Genomic DNA, 16,120 nt, shown 5'->3' on the forward strand with positions numbered 1-16,120 from the left:
CCGGCAGCGAGGAGGAGGATGATGTCGAGGTGAAGGGTTCTTCCTGCGTCCAGCACGGAGCTGGAGCTCATTCACACGGCCGGAGCGGCCCTGCCAGCTCCCAAATATCTTCACAGGCCTTTGGAGAGCGGGAGCGGTTAAAAATAGCCAGTGTGCTGGAAAATATGACAGCCCTCCCCGCTCCCCCCCCAAGCTGCCGTTTGGGGCACGGGGCCGTGCTCAAGCCACAACCGCTCCCGTGGGACCCGGCCCCGCTGCTGTGGGGTCCTGCCGTGCCGTCCCCCCGGTCCCCTGGGACCCTGCGAAGGCACCGGCCCCTTCGGCGTGGGGGGGCGCGGGGCCCGCTCCTGCCGGGGAGCCGGCTGCTCCTCTGGGTTTGGGGTGCAGGGGGGTTTCTCCTCTCCCAGCGCCAGGGTGGAGGTGGTTGGGGGGCCTGGCAGGAGTCTGGGGACAGGGCTCGGCTGAACCCATGGGAGCAGCCAGAGGGGCTGTCCCGGTCCCCTTCCCACCGCCATGTCCCCAGGCCGTCCCGTGAGCACGGCCTTGGTGCTGGGGAGCCCCGGGACGGCAAACGGCAGGTGACGGGGTATCGGGGTGTCACTGCAGGTGATGGGGTGTTGGGGTATCGCTGCAGGTGACGGGGTATCGGGGTGTCACTGCAGGTGATGGGTGTTGGGGTATCGCTGCAGGTGACGGGGTATCGGGGTGTCACTGCAGGTGATGGAGTGTTGGGGTGTTGGGGTATCACTGCAGGTGATGGGGTGTTGGGGTATCGCTGCAGGTGACGGGGTATCGGGGTGTCACTGCAGGTGTTGGGGTGTTGGGGTATCGCTGCAGGTGATGGGGTGTTGGGGTGTTGGGGTATCGCTGCAGGTGACGGGGTATCGGGGTGTCACTGCAGGTGATGGGGTGTCAGGGTATCAGGGTGCTGGGGTATCTGCAGGTGATGGCGTTTTGGGGTACCAGGATATTGGGGTGTTGCCCCTTGCGATGCCCATGCAGAGGCCGGCTGCAGTCCTGGCGCTCGGAGCACAGCAGACGTCCCGTGAGCGCTCCTCCGCTCCCTCCCGCCTTGCCCCCCGCCGGGGCAGCACCCACCACCCCGCCCGGGGGCTGTGCCCAGCCCTGGGGGACGTGGCCCCATTTCTGCAGCGCTGGGGGGGGCGGTGAGCAGCGGTTTGGGGCCGGGGAACCCCGGGGGGGGTCACCAGTGCCCCCGGGGCTGCGCCTGGACGGGGAGATCTCCCAGCAGCGGGGCCGGGGCTGGGCTGGGGGCTTCGACATCTGCCCCCACGCGTGGGCAGGGCTGGTCCGTGCAGCGCGGGGTGCCCCGCGCTGCGATACGGGGTGATGTGCTGCGATATGGGGTGCCATGTGCTGTGATATGGGGGTGATGCGCTGCGATATGGGGTGCCACGCACTGCGATATGGGGGTGATGCGCTGCGATATGGGGGTGATGCGCTGTGATATGGGGGTGATGCGCTGTGATATGGGAGTGATGTGCTGCGATATGGGGTGCCATGCACTGCGATATGGGGGTGATGCGCTGCGATATGGGGGTGATGTGCTGCGATATGGGGTGCCATGCACTGTGATATGGGGGTGATGCGCTGTGTTATGGGGGTGATGCGCTGCAATACGGGGTGCCATGCACTGCAATACGGGGGTGATGCGCTGCGATATGGGGGTGACGCACTGTGCAGCACTGTGCGGGGTGCAACCCGAGGTGATGGGTGCCATGCGCTGCCGTGCGGGGGTGCAGCGAGGTGCGGGATGCACCGTTGCGGGGCGCGATGCTCTGCCCCAGGCCTGAGCCACCCGGGCTGTGACACACGGGGTGACCCAGCCCGCGGCAGGCGGGGCGGGGGCCGTGCTTCCCCGTCCTCCTCCTCCTCCTCGCCGCCGGCCGGAGCCGGGGGTGGGCGGCGGGGAGCGGCGGGGAGCGGCGGCATGGCGGGGGCTCGGTGGCTCTGGTTGCCCTGGCTCAGCCTGCGGCTGCTGGCGAGCGCAGCCTTCAACCTGGATGCCACCAGCACCCTGCTGAAGGACGGCGACAAGGGCAGCCTCTTCGGCTTCTCCGTGGCTCTGCACCGGCAGCTCAGCCCCGAGCCGGCCGGCTGGTGAGTGCGGGGACCCGGGGGGGCTCCGCACCCTGTGGTGCGGAGGGACGGGAGGGGCGCGGGAGCCGCGGACGCCCCCCGCCGGACCCCGCGGATCCTGCCCCGGGTCGGGTCTGCCTCGCTCTGTGCCCCCCTCGCTCTGTGCCCCCTCCTGGGTCTGTGTCCCCCCCCGGTCCCCCCCGCTGAGTTGGGGACCGGCAGCCCGGGGGTCCCCCCGCCGCCCGGGGTCCCCCCCGCCGCCCGGGGCTCTGCCGCCCGCTCCCCGGGGTGCTGGAGGGGCCGGATCCTGCCCCTCACGGCTTCGGGGTGCCGAGACTCCAGCCGGGCTGGAGATCCGAGGGGACGGGGACGGGCACGGGGACCCGCCGCCTGCACTGCCCTTCTGCCGCCGCTCCTGAATTACTCAGCAGGAGCCGGGGGGGGGGTCGGGGGGGGCGATGGATGCCCCGAGCGCAGCCTCGGGGTGCTCGGGCGGATGGACCCCCCTGGCCGGGCCCCCCCCAGCCGTGCCTGCTGCCTCCCCCGCGCCTGCTCGCCGCTGAGCTGGCAAACGCCCACCCGGTGCATGCCAGGGCAGCCGCTGCGGCCGCGGTCCCCGGCCCGTGTCCCCCGCGGACCCCAGCCCCTGTGGCCCCCATGGCACCTGTGGCCCCCGGGGGGCTCGGGCTGCTGGCGGGGGTCTCAGTGACGGGGCCCCTTGGAGCGGGCAGGTCTCAGGGCGCTGTCACCCGCGCCTCCCCACCCGCTCGCGAGGCCCCAGCCACCCTCCCCGTCCCCGACGCCCCGACTCGCTGCCGCCTGTCCCCGTCCCCTCGCCAGGCCGGTGGCGCCGGCTGAAGCCGCCCGGCCGCAGCAGCCGCCCTCTCCACATTCTTGGCGTCGCGAGGGGTATTTTTGCCCCCCGGTGCCCCAGCTCCCGGGGCAGGTGTTTGCGGAGCCGCTGGCACCGCGCTGGCCTCTGCCCTGCCAGCACCGCACTGGTGTCCCCCTGCCCGTCCCCTCCGGTCCCCGGCAAGGCTCGGGGACAGGTTTAGCCCCACGGGCTCCGTACACGGTCCCCTGGCCCTGGCACCGCGGGCAGTGCCCGGTGCCCTGGCGTGGGGTGCACTCCTGTGCCGCCGTCTGGCTCCCTCCTTTTTTGGGCATGTTGCTGCAGGGTTATTTTGAGTGAATTCCAGTTTATTTTTACCGGCTCTGCCTCTCCGCCACCCCCCGGGGCTCCCTCGCGTCCTGAGGCCACCGTCCCCGGGGAGAGGGGCTGGGGGTGGCCACAGGTGCCCCACGGCCACTGAGGAGCCGCCGGTGGCACGACAGAGGAGCGAGCCCTGTCCCCACGGGGACCCCGGGGACGGCTGCGCGGGGTGGGGGTCTGGGTGGGGGTCAGGGTGCCCCCAACCTGCTGCACCAAGGGGGATGGGGCAGGGACTGGGCAGGAGTGGGGGGTCCGGGTGTGCGTCACCTCCTGCGCCCCCTCCCCTGCTCACACATGCACCGAGCTGCGGCTGAGGCCTGGGAATGGCCGCGCTGGGGCTGCAGCTGCCCGGCCAGGCGGGCTGGCACCGCGCTGGGCATGCACCGTGCCGGCACGGCCAGCGGCGTGAAATCGGTGTGGGGGCGTGGGGACAGCTGCGCGGGGGTGGCGGGGCCGGGGACGCTCCGGCAGCTCCGGATGGGTGCTGCGGGGTGGGACGGGGTGTGCAAACCCGGCAGCACGTGTGTGCAAACCCCGCGCTGCACGTGCCCGCTTGTGCACAGCCGGGGCTCGCGGGGGGGTGCTGGGTGCTGCCCCCCACGCCCTGACGGGGGGCTCCCTGCCGCGGCAGGCTGCTGGTGGGGGCTCCCCAGGCGCCGGCGCTGCCCAGCCAAGGTGCCAACCGGACCGGGGGGCTCTTCGCCTGCCCGCTGACCCCCGAGCTCTCCGACTGCTGGCGGGTGCCCATCGACGAGGGAGGTGAGGTGCGCACCTGGGGGTGCTCGGTCTGTGGGGGCCTCCCCGGCTCCCCGCCCTGGGGGTCCCGGCGGGGCTGATGCTGCCCGTCCCCACCAGTGGACCTGCGGCGGGAGAGCAAGGAGAACCAGTGGCTGGGGGTGAGCGTGAAGAGCCAAGGTGCTGGCGGCAAGATCGTGGTGAGCACCGGAGTGGGGGGGACGGCGGCGAGGACTGCAGGGGGGGTCCCGCGGCACCGCCTGACCCCCTCCCCACGCACAGACCTGCGCCCACCTGTACGAGGCGCGGCACCGGGTGCGGCAGCCCCTGGAGACGCGGGACGTGATCGGGCGCTGCTTCGTGCTGAGCCAGGACCTGCGGGTGCGGGACGAGCTGGACGGGGGCGAGTGGAAGTTCTGCGAGGGGCGGCCGCAGGGCCACGACCGCTTCGGCTCCTGCCAGCAGGGCCTGGCCGCCGCCTTCAGCCCCGACCACCATTACATCCTCTTCGGGGCCCCCGGCACCTACAACTGGAAGGGTGAGGGTGGCAGCGGCCGGGCCCCCCGGGGCTGGGCGAGGGTGCGGGGCTGCGTGCGGCTGCCCGGGTGCGTGTGCGCAGGTTTGCGTGTGCAGGCGTGTGGGTGCGTGTTGCTGCCTGGGCAGGCGTGGAGGGTGTGCACAGGCATGCACGATGGGTGTGCAAGCTGTGGGTGTGAGCGTGCGGGCGCCTGTGTGTGAGCGTGGTATAGGTGTGGGCATGCGGCTGCATGCGTGCTGTGGGTGTGAGCACGTGTGTGAGCACGTGTGTGAGCACATGTGTGAGCATGCTGTGGGTGTGAGCACGTGGGTGTGAGCACGTGGATGTGAGCACATGTGTGAGCGTACGGGTGTGTGCATGTGGGTGTGTGTATGCAAGTGTGTGTGCGTGCATGCAGGCATGTGCACATACATGCATGATGCGTGTGCATGCTGTGGCTGTGAGCACGTGTGTGTGAGCATGCTTTAGGTGTGAGCCCAGGTGTGCGCATGCTGTGGGTGTGAGCACACGTGTGTGTCTATGCGTGTGCACGCATGCAAGCCTGGGTGCCGCACGCTGTGTGTGTGTGAGCACATGGGGGTATGTGTGCTGTGTGCATGTACATGCGTGGGTAGGGATGTGTGCCCGTGTCTGTGCACACGTGTGTGCACATGTGTGTCCACGTGTCCGTGTGTCGGGGTGCCCAAACCAGGGGCAGGTCCGCCCGGCGAGCGCAGCGCAGGAGGGTCCCCAGGGGGTCCCTGCCCCGGCCCCCCTCACCCCTCCTCGGTTCGGCAGGGAACCTGCGCGTGGAGCTGCTCAACCAGAGCTCCCTCGACCTGCTGCGCTACGACGACGGGCCCTACGAAGCCGGGGGCGAGAAGGACCAGGACCCTTCGCTCATCCCCGTGCCCGCCAACAGCTACTTCGGTACGGGCACGGCGGAGTCCGGGCGCGGCGGCACGGCACGGCACGGCACAGGGGACCCCCCGTCGCTGCCGTGGGACCCCCACCGGCCCCGCCGCCCGGCTCCAGCCCGCCCTGGCCGTGGTGCCCACCCTGACGCCCCTCTCTCTTTCTCTCCCGCCCGGCCGTGGCGCAGGGCTGCTCTTTGTGACAAACGTTGATAGCTCAGACCCCGACCAGCTGGTCTACAAAACCCCCGAGCCCAGCGAGAAGGTGCCCGGCGCGGCCGGCGACGTGGCCCAGAATAGCTACTTGGGTTCGTAAGCGCCGGCGGTGTCGGCGTCCCCGTGTGCCCCCCTCCCCGGAGCCGTGTCCTGTGGCGTGTCCCCCGTGTCTGTGGAGGGGAGAGGGAAGGCGAGCTCCGGCAGCCTCGGCCGGGCCCTGCGAGCACACGTCCGCACACACGTGTCCCCGTGCAGACACGCGTGCACCCAGCACACCTCCCTCTGCACCCCCTGTACACGCAGCATCACCCCCCTCCTCGTGCACACATGCACCGAGCACCCCCCCGTGCACCCCCCGCATGCCCCCCCTTGCGCACACCCCCTTGCACACCCAGCCGCACACACCCCCCCCCACCCGCTCCCACCCCGGGCCTGGGACCCCTCTTGGGTCCATCTGGTGCCAGGCACAAGCCTGTGGCCATCACCGACCCCAGGGTGGGGGTCCCAAGCCCCCCCAGCCAGGGCTCCCCGTGGGCAGCACTGCCTTGTCCCCATCCCTGTCCCTGTGCCTGTCCCCGTCCCCGTCCCCGTCTTGTGTCCCGTCGCTGTGCCAGGGGCACCGCCAGGCTGGGGGGGGCAGACCCCGGGGAACGGGGGGCGCAGAGCCTGGCGTGGCCCCCCCGCACCCCGCTGTCCCTGTGCTCTTCCCTCCGGAGATGTTTCTGCATGGGGGGGTGCACGGTTCCCGTGGGGGGAGGCAGCGGCCGCATCCTGCTGGTGCCTGGCTGGGGGCTGCCGGGGGGCTCGAGGGGCGCGGGGGGCTGCGTGGCTGCTGGGGGGGCTGTGGGGGGGCCGCGCACTGCAACCACTGCATGTGGGGAAGGGGCTCCCGGCCCCCCACCACGGAGGGGGCTCTGCCGCTCTCTCCAGCTGGGGGGGGTTCCAGCCCCCGTCCGGCTCTGCTCCGGGTCCTGCTGCTCTGGCCCCAAAATCTTCCCTTCTGGCAATGCGGGGAGGGGCTGGTCCTTGCTCACCCCTTGGCTTCCACTGGCCCAGAGCTGGGGAGGGGACCCCGCAGTCCTGCCCCCCCCAACTGCAGCTGCTGTGCCCCAGGGAGCGCAGAGCAGGGAAACTGAGGCACGAGCAGAGGCCCCCCCATTCCCACGCCAAAGCACGAGGGTCCCCGACGGGAGACCTGGCCACGCAGGGCTGAGCAGAGAGAGAGACGGACGGACGGACGGACGGCAGACGGCGGGTGTGGGGGGCCGGGGGGGCCGAGGGCCGAGCGGGCACCGACGCCTGCCCCCCTCCACAGGCTTCTCGGTGGACTCGGGCGCGGGGCTGACGCGGAGGCGGGAGCTGAGCTTCGTCACCGGAGCCCCCCGCGCCAACCACACCGGGGCCGTGGTCATCCTGCGCCGCGACAGTGCCAACCGCCTGGTGCCCGAGGCCGTGCTGCCCGGCCAGCAGCTCACCTCCGCCTTCGGCTACGCCGTCGCCGTGCTTGACCTCAACAGCGATGGGTGAGTTTTTGGGGATCCCCCCGGCCGTGGCAGCTTGGCCCCCCCAATCTTGGTGCCGGGGCATCGCCCTGGCTCGGTGCACCGGGACAGTTTGCCGTGGCCGGGAGGGTGACGGAGCCGCCGTCCCCACAGCTGGATGGACCTGGTGGTGGGGGCCCCCCACTTTTTTGAGCGCAAGGAGGAGATCGGGGGGGCCGCCTACGTCTACATCAACCCGGCGGGGCGCTGGGACTCCGCCACCCCCCTCCGCCTCAACGGCACCCGCGGCTCCATGTTCGGCATCGCCCTCAGCACCGCCGGGGACCTCAACCAGGACGGCTTTGAGGGTGAGGGGCTCGGGGGGGGCTCTGGGGTCCCCATGGGCTGGGACACAGCCTGCGTCCCACTGGGGGGGGAGATGGTGGCACCGGGGGCTGCATCCCACAGAGGGTCCTGGGAGGGGTCTTGGCCCCCCCCCACCTGCCCTTGCCCCCCCAGACCTGGCCGTGGGAGCCCCCTTCGACGGCGCCGGCAAAGTCTACATCTACCATGGCAGCAACCTGGGCATCGTGGCAAAGCCGGCACAGGTGAGGGGGTGCGGGGCTGGGGGGTGCATTGCCCATCGCCCCCCCGCCGGTTCGCGGAGTCACGGGCGCCTTGTCCCCAGGTCCTGGATGGGGAGGGCGTGGGGGTGACGGCCTTCGGGTACTCCCTCTCGGGGGGGCTGGACGTGGATGGGAACCTCTACCCCGACCTGCTCGTCGGTTCCCTCTCCGACACCGTCGTGCTGTACAGGTGAGTGCCCGCCACCGCAGCCCCGGCCCCAACCGGGGCAGCCCCTCCCCACGGGCATCCCCCATCCCCGGGCATCGCCCCCCGGGCATCCCCCATCCCCAAGCATCCCCCATCCCCGGGCATCCCCCCCCAGGCATCCCCCATCCCCGGGCATCCCCCATCCCCGGGCATCGCCCCCCAGGCATCCCCCATCCCTGGGCATCCCCCATCCCCAGGCATCCCCCATCACAGGGCTCCCCTCAAACCCTCCCAGGACTTCCCCTGACCCAGGGGGTCCCTGGTCCCTGGGCACGGCCAGGGGTCCCGTGCAGGGGCAAGTGCCGGGTGTGTGCAAGGCTCGGGGTGCCCTCGGGGGGGACCCAGCCTGGCACCCCCTGTTTCTCCCCGGCAGGGCCCGGCCGGTCGTCCACGTCTCCAGGAACGTCTCCCTGCTCCCCCCCAACATCGACCTGGAGCAGAGCAACTGCCAGCACCAGGAGGGTGTCTGGTGGGTGCCACCCGCTCCCCCCTGCCGCCTCCCCTCCCCGGGCACACAGCCGGGGCACGGCCAGGGGTGGGTGCCACCCGCCTCACCCTGTGCCCCCGCAGCGTGGACGTCCGAGCCTGCTTCAGCTACACGGCCAGTCCCACCAGCTACAGCCCCCGCCTCGGTGAGCGCGGTGGGGACGGGCTGCGGGCCGGGGGACCTCGGGGCTGAGCCACAGCGGGAACAGGAGCCCCCCGGGTGGGAGGGGAGGGGCACCCAGCATCGCGCCCGTCCCTCTCCCCCCAGTGCTGGAGTACGTGTTTGATGCCGACACGGACCGCCGGCGGCTGGGCCAGGCCCCCCGCGTCTCCTTCCTCGGCCGCCGTCCATCGGACCCCGAGCACCAGTTCTCCGACACGGTGGAGCTGCCCCGGCAGCACGCCCGCGCCTGCGTCAAAGCCACCTTCCAGCTCCAGGTGCATCCCCAGCCTCATCCTCACCCCCGTCCTCAGCCTCATCCCCATCCCTGTCTCCATCCCCATCCTCATCCCTGTTTCCACCCCTATTCCTCATCCCCATCCCATCCCCATCCTCATCCCTGTTTCCACCCCCATTCCTCATCCCCACCCCCATCCTCATCCCCATCCTCATCCCTATCCTCATCCCTGTCTCCATCCCCTTCCTCATCCTCATCCCATCCTCATCCCCATCCCCATCCCCATCCTCATCCCTATCCTCATCCCTGTCTCCATCCCCTTCCTCATCCTCATCCCATCCTCATCCCCATCCCCATCCCCATCCCCATCCCCATCCCCATCCCCATCCTCATCTTTATCCCCATCCTCATCCCCATCCCATCCTCATCCCCGTCCCCATCCCCATCCCCATCCCCATCCCCATCCCATCCCCGTCCCCGTCCCCATCCCCATCCCATCCCCGTCCCCGTCCCCGTCCCCATCCCCGTCCCCATCCCCATCCCCATCCCATCCCCATCCCCATCCTCATCCCCATCCTCATCCCTGTTTCCATCCCCATCCCCGTTCCTCATCCCCATCCCCATCCTCATCTCTATCCCCATCCCCATCCCCATCCCCATCCCATCCCCATCCCATCCCCATCCCCATCCCCATCCCCATCCCCATCCCATCCCCATCCCATCCCCATCCCCATCCCCATTCCTCATCCCCATCCCATCCCCATCCCCATCCCCATCCCCATCCCCATCCCATCCCCATCCCATCCCCATCCCCATCCCCATCCCCATTCCTCATCCCCATCCCATCCCCGTCCCCATTCCCATCCCATCCCCATCCCCGTCCCCGTCCCCATCCCCATCCCCATCCCCATCCCCATCCCATCCCCATCCCCATCCTCATCCCCATCCTCATCCCTGTTTCCATCCCCATCCCCGTTCCTCATCCCCATCCCATCCCCATCCCCATCCCCATCCCCATCCCCATCCCCATCCCCATCCCCATCCCATCCCCATCCCCATCCCCATCCCCATCCCATCCCCATCCCATCCCCATCCCCATCCCCATCCCCATCCCCATCCCCATCCCCATCCCATCCCCATCCCCATCCCCATCCCCATCCCCATCCCCATCCCCATCCCATCCCCATCCCATCCTCATCCTCATCCCCGTCCCCGTCCCCATCCCCATCCCCATCCCATCCCCATCCCCGTCCCCGTCCCCATCCCCGTCCCCCCCGTGTCCCCCCTCGCCCTCACCCTCGCCCGCCCTGCCCGCAGGACAGCATCCGTGACAAGCTGCGCCCCATCACCGTCACCCTCGCCTACGGCATCCAGGGAGCCGGGGCCACGCGGCAGAGCCGGGGGGCTGCTCGGCAGAGCCGGGGGGCCACCCTGCCGCCCCTGTCACCGGTCCTCAGCCCCCAGCAGCCCAGCAGCCACCGCACCGAGGTGGGGACCCGGCCGCGTTCCCCCCCCGCTGCCCCGGGGGTCCGGGGCGCAGCGTCCCACAGGCGGGGGCTGCCTGCAGTGTCCCCGTCCCCCCGTGTCCCCCCAGGTGCATTTCCTGAAGCAGGGCTGCGGGGACGACAAGATCTGCCAGAGCAACCTCCAGCTCCGCTTCCAGTTCTGCGCCCGCCTCGGGGACGCCGATTTCCTGCCCCTGCCCAGGTGAGGGGGGCCGGGGCGCTGCCCCCGGGTGCCCACCCCGCGGGGTGCTGGGGACACCCCGGGGGTGCTGACGGCAGCTCTGCCCCCAGGGGCGCGGATGGCACCGCCGTCTTTGCCATGAGCGACCAGAAGGACGTGGCCCTGGAGATCCAGGTCACCAACCTGCCCTCGGACCCGGCGGAGCCGCAGCGGGACGGGGACGATGCCCACGAGGCCCTGCTCACCGCCACCTTCCCCCCGGAGCTGCCCTACTCCGCCCTGCGCCCCTACGACAGCCGGGCGCCCTCGGTGCGGCGGGGCCTGGGGGGGTGAGGGTGGGGAGCTCTGGGGGTGGTACCGAGGGTGCTGGGGGCAGAGGGATGGGGTGGTCCCGGGGGGGCAGAAGGATGGGGACGATTCTGGGGGTGCAGAGGGATTGGGGACAGTCCTGGGGACGCCGGAGGGACAGGGCTGGTCCCGGGGGGGCTGGGGGTGTGGGATGGGGTCAGACCTGGGGATGGGGACGGTCCTGGGGGTGCAGAGGGATTGGGGACAGTCCTGGGGACGCCGGAGGGACAGGGCTGGTCCCGGGGGGGCTGGGGGTGTGGGATGGGGTCAGACCTGGGGATGGGGACGGTCCTGGGGGTGCAGAGGGATTTGGGACGGTCCTGGGGACACCGGAGGGACAGGGCTGGTCCCGGGGGGGCTGGGGGTGTGGGATGAGGATGGTCCTTGGGATGCAGAGGGCTGGGGCTGATCCTGGGGGTGCAGAGGGCTGGGGTGGTGCTGGGGGTGCAGGAGGGGGTTAGTCCTGGGGCGCAGCGGGCTGGGGGGATGCCAGGAGCGGGGGCTCAGCTCTCGGCCCCCCAGGACAAGCCGGTGGTGTGCCTCGCCAACCAGAACGGCTCGCAGGTGGAGTGCGAGCTGGGGAACCCCATGAAACGCGGAGCCCAGGTGGGCGCAGCTCCCCGCTCCCCCCGGCCCCCCGCCCCGGCCCCGGCCCCAGCCCTCACCCCTCTGCCCCCAGGTGCGGTTCTTCCTCATCCTCAGCACCCTGGGCATCACCATCCAGACCACGGACCTGGCGGTGGAGCTGGCCCTGTCCACGTGAGCCCCGGGGGGGGTCGGGGGCCTTCGCGGCGGAGCCCCGTGCTGGGCATTTGCAGGGGGGGTTCGGGGTGATGCCCGCCCCGACCCCCCCTGCCTCTCCCCAGGATCAGTGAGCAGCCGGGGCTGGAGCCGGTGGTGGCTCGCGCCCGCGTGGTCATCGAGCTGCCGCTCTCGGTGACGGGGTGAGTGAGGGCGGGATGGGGGTCCGGGCCCCCCCCGGGGCTGCCCTGACCCCCGGCTGTCCCCACAGCGTGGCCGTGCCATCCCGGCTCTTCTTCGGCGGGGTGGTGCGGGGGGAGAGCGCCGTGCGGCGGGAGAGCCAGGTGGGCAGCGCCGTGCGCTTCGAGGTCACGGTGAGTCGCCCCGACGCCTGGCTCCCGCGGCGGGGGGGCGGGGGGGTGCGCGGGGGGACGGGGGTCTCAGCCCCGCTGCTCCCCTTCCCGCCCCGTGCTCCTGGATGGGGGGTGGCTGCGGGGCGGCGGGGTCCGTGCGGGGGGCAGCTGTGGGGTGGGGGGTCCGAGCTGACCCGCTCACGCCGCTGTCCCCCCCCCGCAGGTCTCCAACCGGGGCCAGTCGCTGAAGACGCTGGGCTCGGCCTTCCTCACCCTCCTCTGGCCCCACGAGATCAGCAACGGGAAATGGCTGCTCTACCCCCTGCACCTGCAGCTGGCGGCTCCCGCGGGGCAGGGGGGGGCCTGCAGCCCCCCCGCCAACCCGCTGCGCCTGGCCCTGGTACCGCAGCGGGAGGGGGGCGCGGGGATGCGCCGGTGCCCGGGGGGGGTCCGTGCCGCCCCCCTCCATGCCCGTCCTTCCCCCCTCCAGGAGACGCCAGGGGAGGCTGACGCCACCGAGGCGCCCGCCTCGGGGTCCTGGTGGGTGCCGGCGCCCGCGGAGAGGAGGAGGAACGTCACGCTGGTGAGTGGGGCTGGGGAGCACCCACGCCTGGGGTACCCCTGCTCATGGGGTGCACCCACTCCTGGGGAGCACCTACTCCTGGGGTACTCCTGCCTCTGGGGAGCACCCACTTCTGGGGAGCACCCACTCCTGGGGTACCCCTGCTTCTGGGGAGCACCCACTCCTGGGGTGCACCCATGCCTGGGGTACCCCTGGTCATGGGGTGCACGCACTCCTGGGGAGCACCCACTCCAGGGGTACCCCTGCCTCTGGGGAGCACCCACTCCTGGGGTACTCCTGCCTCTGGGGAGCACCCACTCCTGGGGTACACCCACTCCTGGAGAGCACCCACTGCTGGGGTACCCCTGGTCATGGTGTGCATGCACTCCTGGGGAGCACCCACTCCTGGGGTGCACCTGCTCTTGGGCTACTCCTGCTCATGGGGTGCACCCACTCCTGGGGTACCTCTGCTTCTGGGGATCACCCAATTCTGGGGTACCTCTGCTTCTGGGGCGTGCCCTATGCCTGGGGTGTGCCTGCAGCTGGGGTGCCCCCGCTCCTGGGGTGCCCCCATTCCGGCACACCCACTCCTGGGGTGCCCCCGCTCCTGGGGTGCCCCCATGCCGACACACCCACTCCTGGGGTGCCCCCGCTCCTGGGGTGCCCCCATTCCGACACACCCACTCCTGGGGTGCCCCCGCTCCTGGGGTGCCCCCATTCCGACACACCCACTCCTGGGGTGCCCCCGCTCCTGGGGTGCCCCCATTCCGACACACCCGCTCCTGGGGTGCCCCCGCTCCTGGGGTGCCCCCATTCCGACACACCCGCTCCTGGGGTGCCCCCGCTGCTGGGGTGCCCCCATTCCGACACACCCGCTCCTGGGGTGCCCCCGCTCCTGGGGTGCCCCCATTCCGACACACCCGCTCCTGGGGTGCCCCCGCTGCTGGGGTGCCCCCATTCCGGCACACCCGCTCCTGGGGTGCCCCCGCTGCTGGGGTGCCCCCATTCCGACACACCCGCTCCTGGGGTGCCCCCGCTGCTGGGGTGCCCCCATTCCGGCACACCCGCTCCTGGGGTGCCCCCGCTGCTGGGGTGCCCCCATTCCGACACACCCGCTCCTGGGGTGCCCCCGCTGCTGGGGTGCCCCCATTCCGACACACCCACTCCTGGGGTGCCCCCGCTGCTGGGGTGCCCCCATGCTGACACACCCACTCCTGGGGTGCCCCCGCTCCTGGGGTGCCCCCATGCTGACACACCCACTCCTGGGGTGCCCCCGCTGCTGGGGTGCCCCCATTCCGACACACCCGCTCCTGGGGTGCCCCCGCTCCCGGGGTGCCCCCATTCCGACACACCCGCTCCTGGGGTGCCCCCGCTCCCGGGGTGCCCCCATTCCGACACACCCGCTCCCGCAGGACTGCGCCCAGGGCACCGCGCGCTGCCTGGCCTTCCGCTGCCCGCTGCAGAGCTTCGAGCGCGCCGCCGTGCTGACGGCCCGCGGGCGCCTCTGGAACAGCACCTTCCTGGAGGTAGGAGGGGGCGGGCGGGCCCCCGGGCCGGGCCGGGCAGGGGGCTCAGCCCAGCCCCTGCCCCCGCGCAGGAGTACCTGGCCGTCACCTCGGTGGAGCTGATCGTGCGCGCCAGCGTCTCGGTGACGTCCTCCATCAAGAACCTGGTGCTGAAGGACGCCTCCACGCAGGTCTGGCCCCGCCGCCCCCGGCCCCCCCGGCCCCCGGCCCCCCGGCCCCCCTGACCGCCCTCCCCTCCCCAGATCCCCGTCTCCATCTACCTGGACCCCGGGGCGGCGGTGGCGGGCGGCGTGCCCTGGTGGGTGGTCCTGCTGGCCGTGCTGGCCGGCGTCCTCGTCCTGGCCCTGCTCGTCTTCATCCTCTGGAAGGTGAGGGACGGGCCGGGGGCCCTGCGGCAAGGTGTGACCCCCCTCCCCGTGGCACAGGGTCCCCTGCTGCGCTGTGCCACCCCGGCCGTGCCGTGCCGTGCCACCTCGTGCCATGCTGTGCCACCCCAGCTGTGCGTGCCACCTCGTGCCACGCTGTACCACGCCAGCTGTGCCGTGCCATGCCATGCCACCCCAGCCGAGCTGTGCCATGCTGTGCCGTGCCATGCCATGCCATGCCACCCCAGCCGAGCTGTGCCGTGCCACACTGTGCCACCTCATGCCATGCTGTGCCATGCTGTGCCACCCCAGCTGCGCCGTGCCACCTCGTGCCATGCTGCGCCACGTCAGCTGTGTCATGCCATACCATGCCATGCCACCCCAGCCGAGCTGTGCCATGCCATGCCGTGCCATGCCATGCCATGCCTTGCAACCCAAGCCTGCTGTGCCATGCCATGCCGTGCCCCTCCAGCCACACTGTGCCATGCTGTGCCGTGCCATGCCATGCAATGCCATCCCAGCCGTGCTGTGCCATGCCGTGCCATGCCGTGCCACGCCATGCCACCCCAGCTGTGCTGTGCCATGCTGTGCCGTGCCGTGCCGTGCCACCCAGCCTGGCCTTGCCCGGCCTCACCCTCTCGCTTCCTCCCCAGTGCGGCTTCTTCAAGCGGAGCAGCCGAAAGTCCCGCTACGCCGCTAACTATTACCGGGCCCACCTGGGCCTGCAGCCCTCCGCGGCGGACAAGCAGGCGCTGGAGGGCGAGCGGTAACGCAGGGCTCTCCCGCCCCGGCCCCGGCGAGCACGGGTGCGCAGGGGCGCGCGAGGGCTGGCGGCCGCCCTGCGCGGGTGTGCGAGGGCTGGCGGCGGCAGGGCGGGCGTGCGAGGGTTTGCAGCGCTGGTGCAGGGGTGTGCAAGGGCTTGCAGTGGGGGGGCGGGGGGGCTGGCACGGGATTGTGCAAGGGTTTGCAGCGCCCGGACCGGGACGTGCGAGGGTTTGCAGCGCTGGCGCGTGGTTGTGCCCCGCGCTCTCGGGGTGAGAGCCGCGGGACGGGCAAGCGCCGGTGCCGTGGGCTCACGGAGCCGCTCCCGAAGCTGGGGTGTCCCCGCGGGACCCTGACTCGCCGGTCCCCCGCAGCTGGGCTTCTTCCGCCGGGCGCGCTACGCGCCGCCGGCCGTGCCGCAGTACCACGCCGTGAAGATCCCGCGGGAGGAGCGGCAGCAGTTCCGCGAGGAGAAGACGGGCACGATCCAGAGGAAGGAGTGGGCCGCCAACCTGAGCGAGGCCAGCGACGGCCACGTCGCCCCCAGCTCGGCATAGCCCCGAGCCCCGGGACAGCGCGGGCACGGCGGCGGGCGCGCGGGACGCTGGACACAGGACCCTCCTCCCCAGCCGTGCCCTGGGGAAGGACCCTCTGGCACCGCGTGTGGGGAGGCACACGCGTGTGCCGGCACACGCCTGCCTTAGCCGGGCGCACGCGGGACCGCTCGCACCGAGACGGGCCCATGGCCCCGCGGGGAGGGCCCAGCCCCACGGGGTCAGCTCGGCCCCGCGGCGATGCTCAGCCCAATAAAAGGAACAGCCCCTCCACGGAGACCCTCTCCCTCCCTCGCGGCTGGGGGATGTCGGCCATGATGGGGGTGGCG

General features: G+C 71.8%; 1 protein-coding gene across 3 annotated transcripts; it reads left to right on the forward strand.

Annotated features, from left to right (window-relative positions):
• Positions 1 to 1,951: 1,951 nt before the first annotated feature.
• ITGA7 (integrin subunit alpha 7) lies at positions 1,952 to 16,067 on the forward strand. 3 transcript variants are annotated; one of them, XM_075133752.1, is made up of 25 exons: positions 1,952 to 2,121; positions 3,945 to 4,072; positions 4,169 to 4,248; positions 4,331 to 4,586; positions 5,364 to 5,495; positions 5,668 to 5,787; positions 7,011 to 7,218; positions 7,351 to 7,544; positions 7,696 to 7,784; positions 7,865 to 7,992; positions 8,384 to 8,479; positions 8,581 to 8,642; positions 8,765 to 8,934; positions 10,212 to 10,382; positions 10,489 to 10,601; positions 10,691 to 10,889; positions 11,451 to 11,534; positions 11,608 to 11,687; positions 11,795 to 11,872; positions 11,941 to 12,043; positions 12,246 to 12,605; positions 13,997 to 14,110; positions 14,182 to 14,280; positions 14,353 to 14,478; positions 15,612 to 16,067. In XM_075133752.1, the coding sequence occupies exons 1-25, from the start codon at positions 1,952 to 1,954 to the stop codon at positions 15,792 to 15,794; spliced, it is 3,543 nt and encodes a 1,180-aa protein (XP_074989853.1). In that variant the 3' UTR covers positions 15,795 to 16,067. The 3 variants fall into 3 exon arrangements, with proteins under 3 accessions (XP_074989853.1, XP_074989854.1, XP_074989855.1); XM_075133753.1 differs by lacking the exon at positions 5,668 to 5,787; XM_075133754.1 differs by lacking the exon at positions 5,364 to 5,495.
• The last annotated feature ends 53 nt before the right edge of the window (positions 16,068 to 16,120 follow it).

Source organism: Calonectris borealis, chromosome 30 (genome assembly GCF_964195595.1).
Source record: "Calonectris borealis chromosome 30, bCalBor7.hap1.2, whole genome shotgun sequence".
Lineage (NCBI taxonomy): Eukaryota > Metazoa > Chordata > Aves > Procellariiformes > Procellariidae > Calonectris > Calonectris borealis.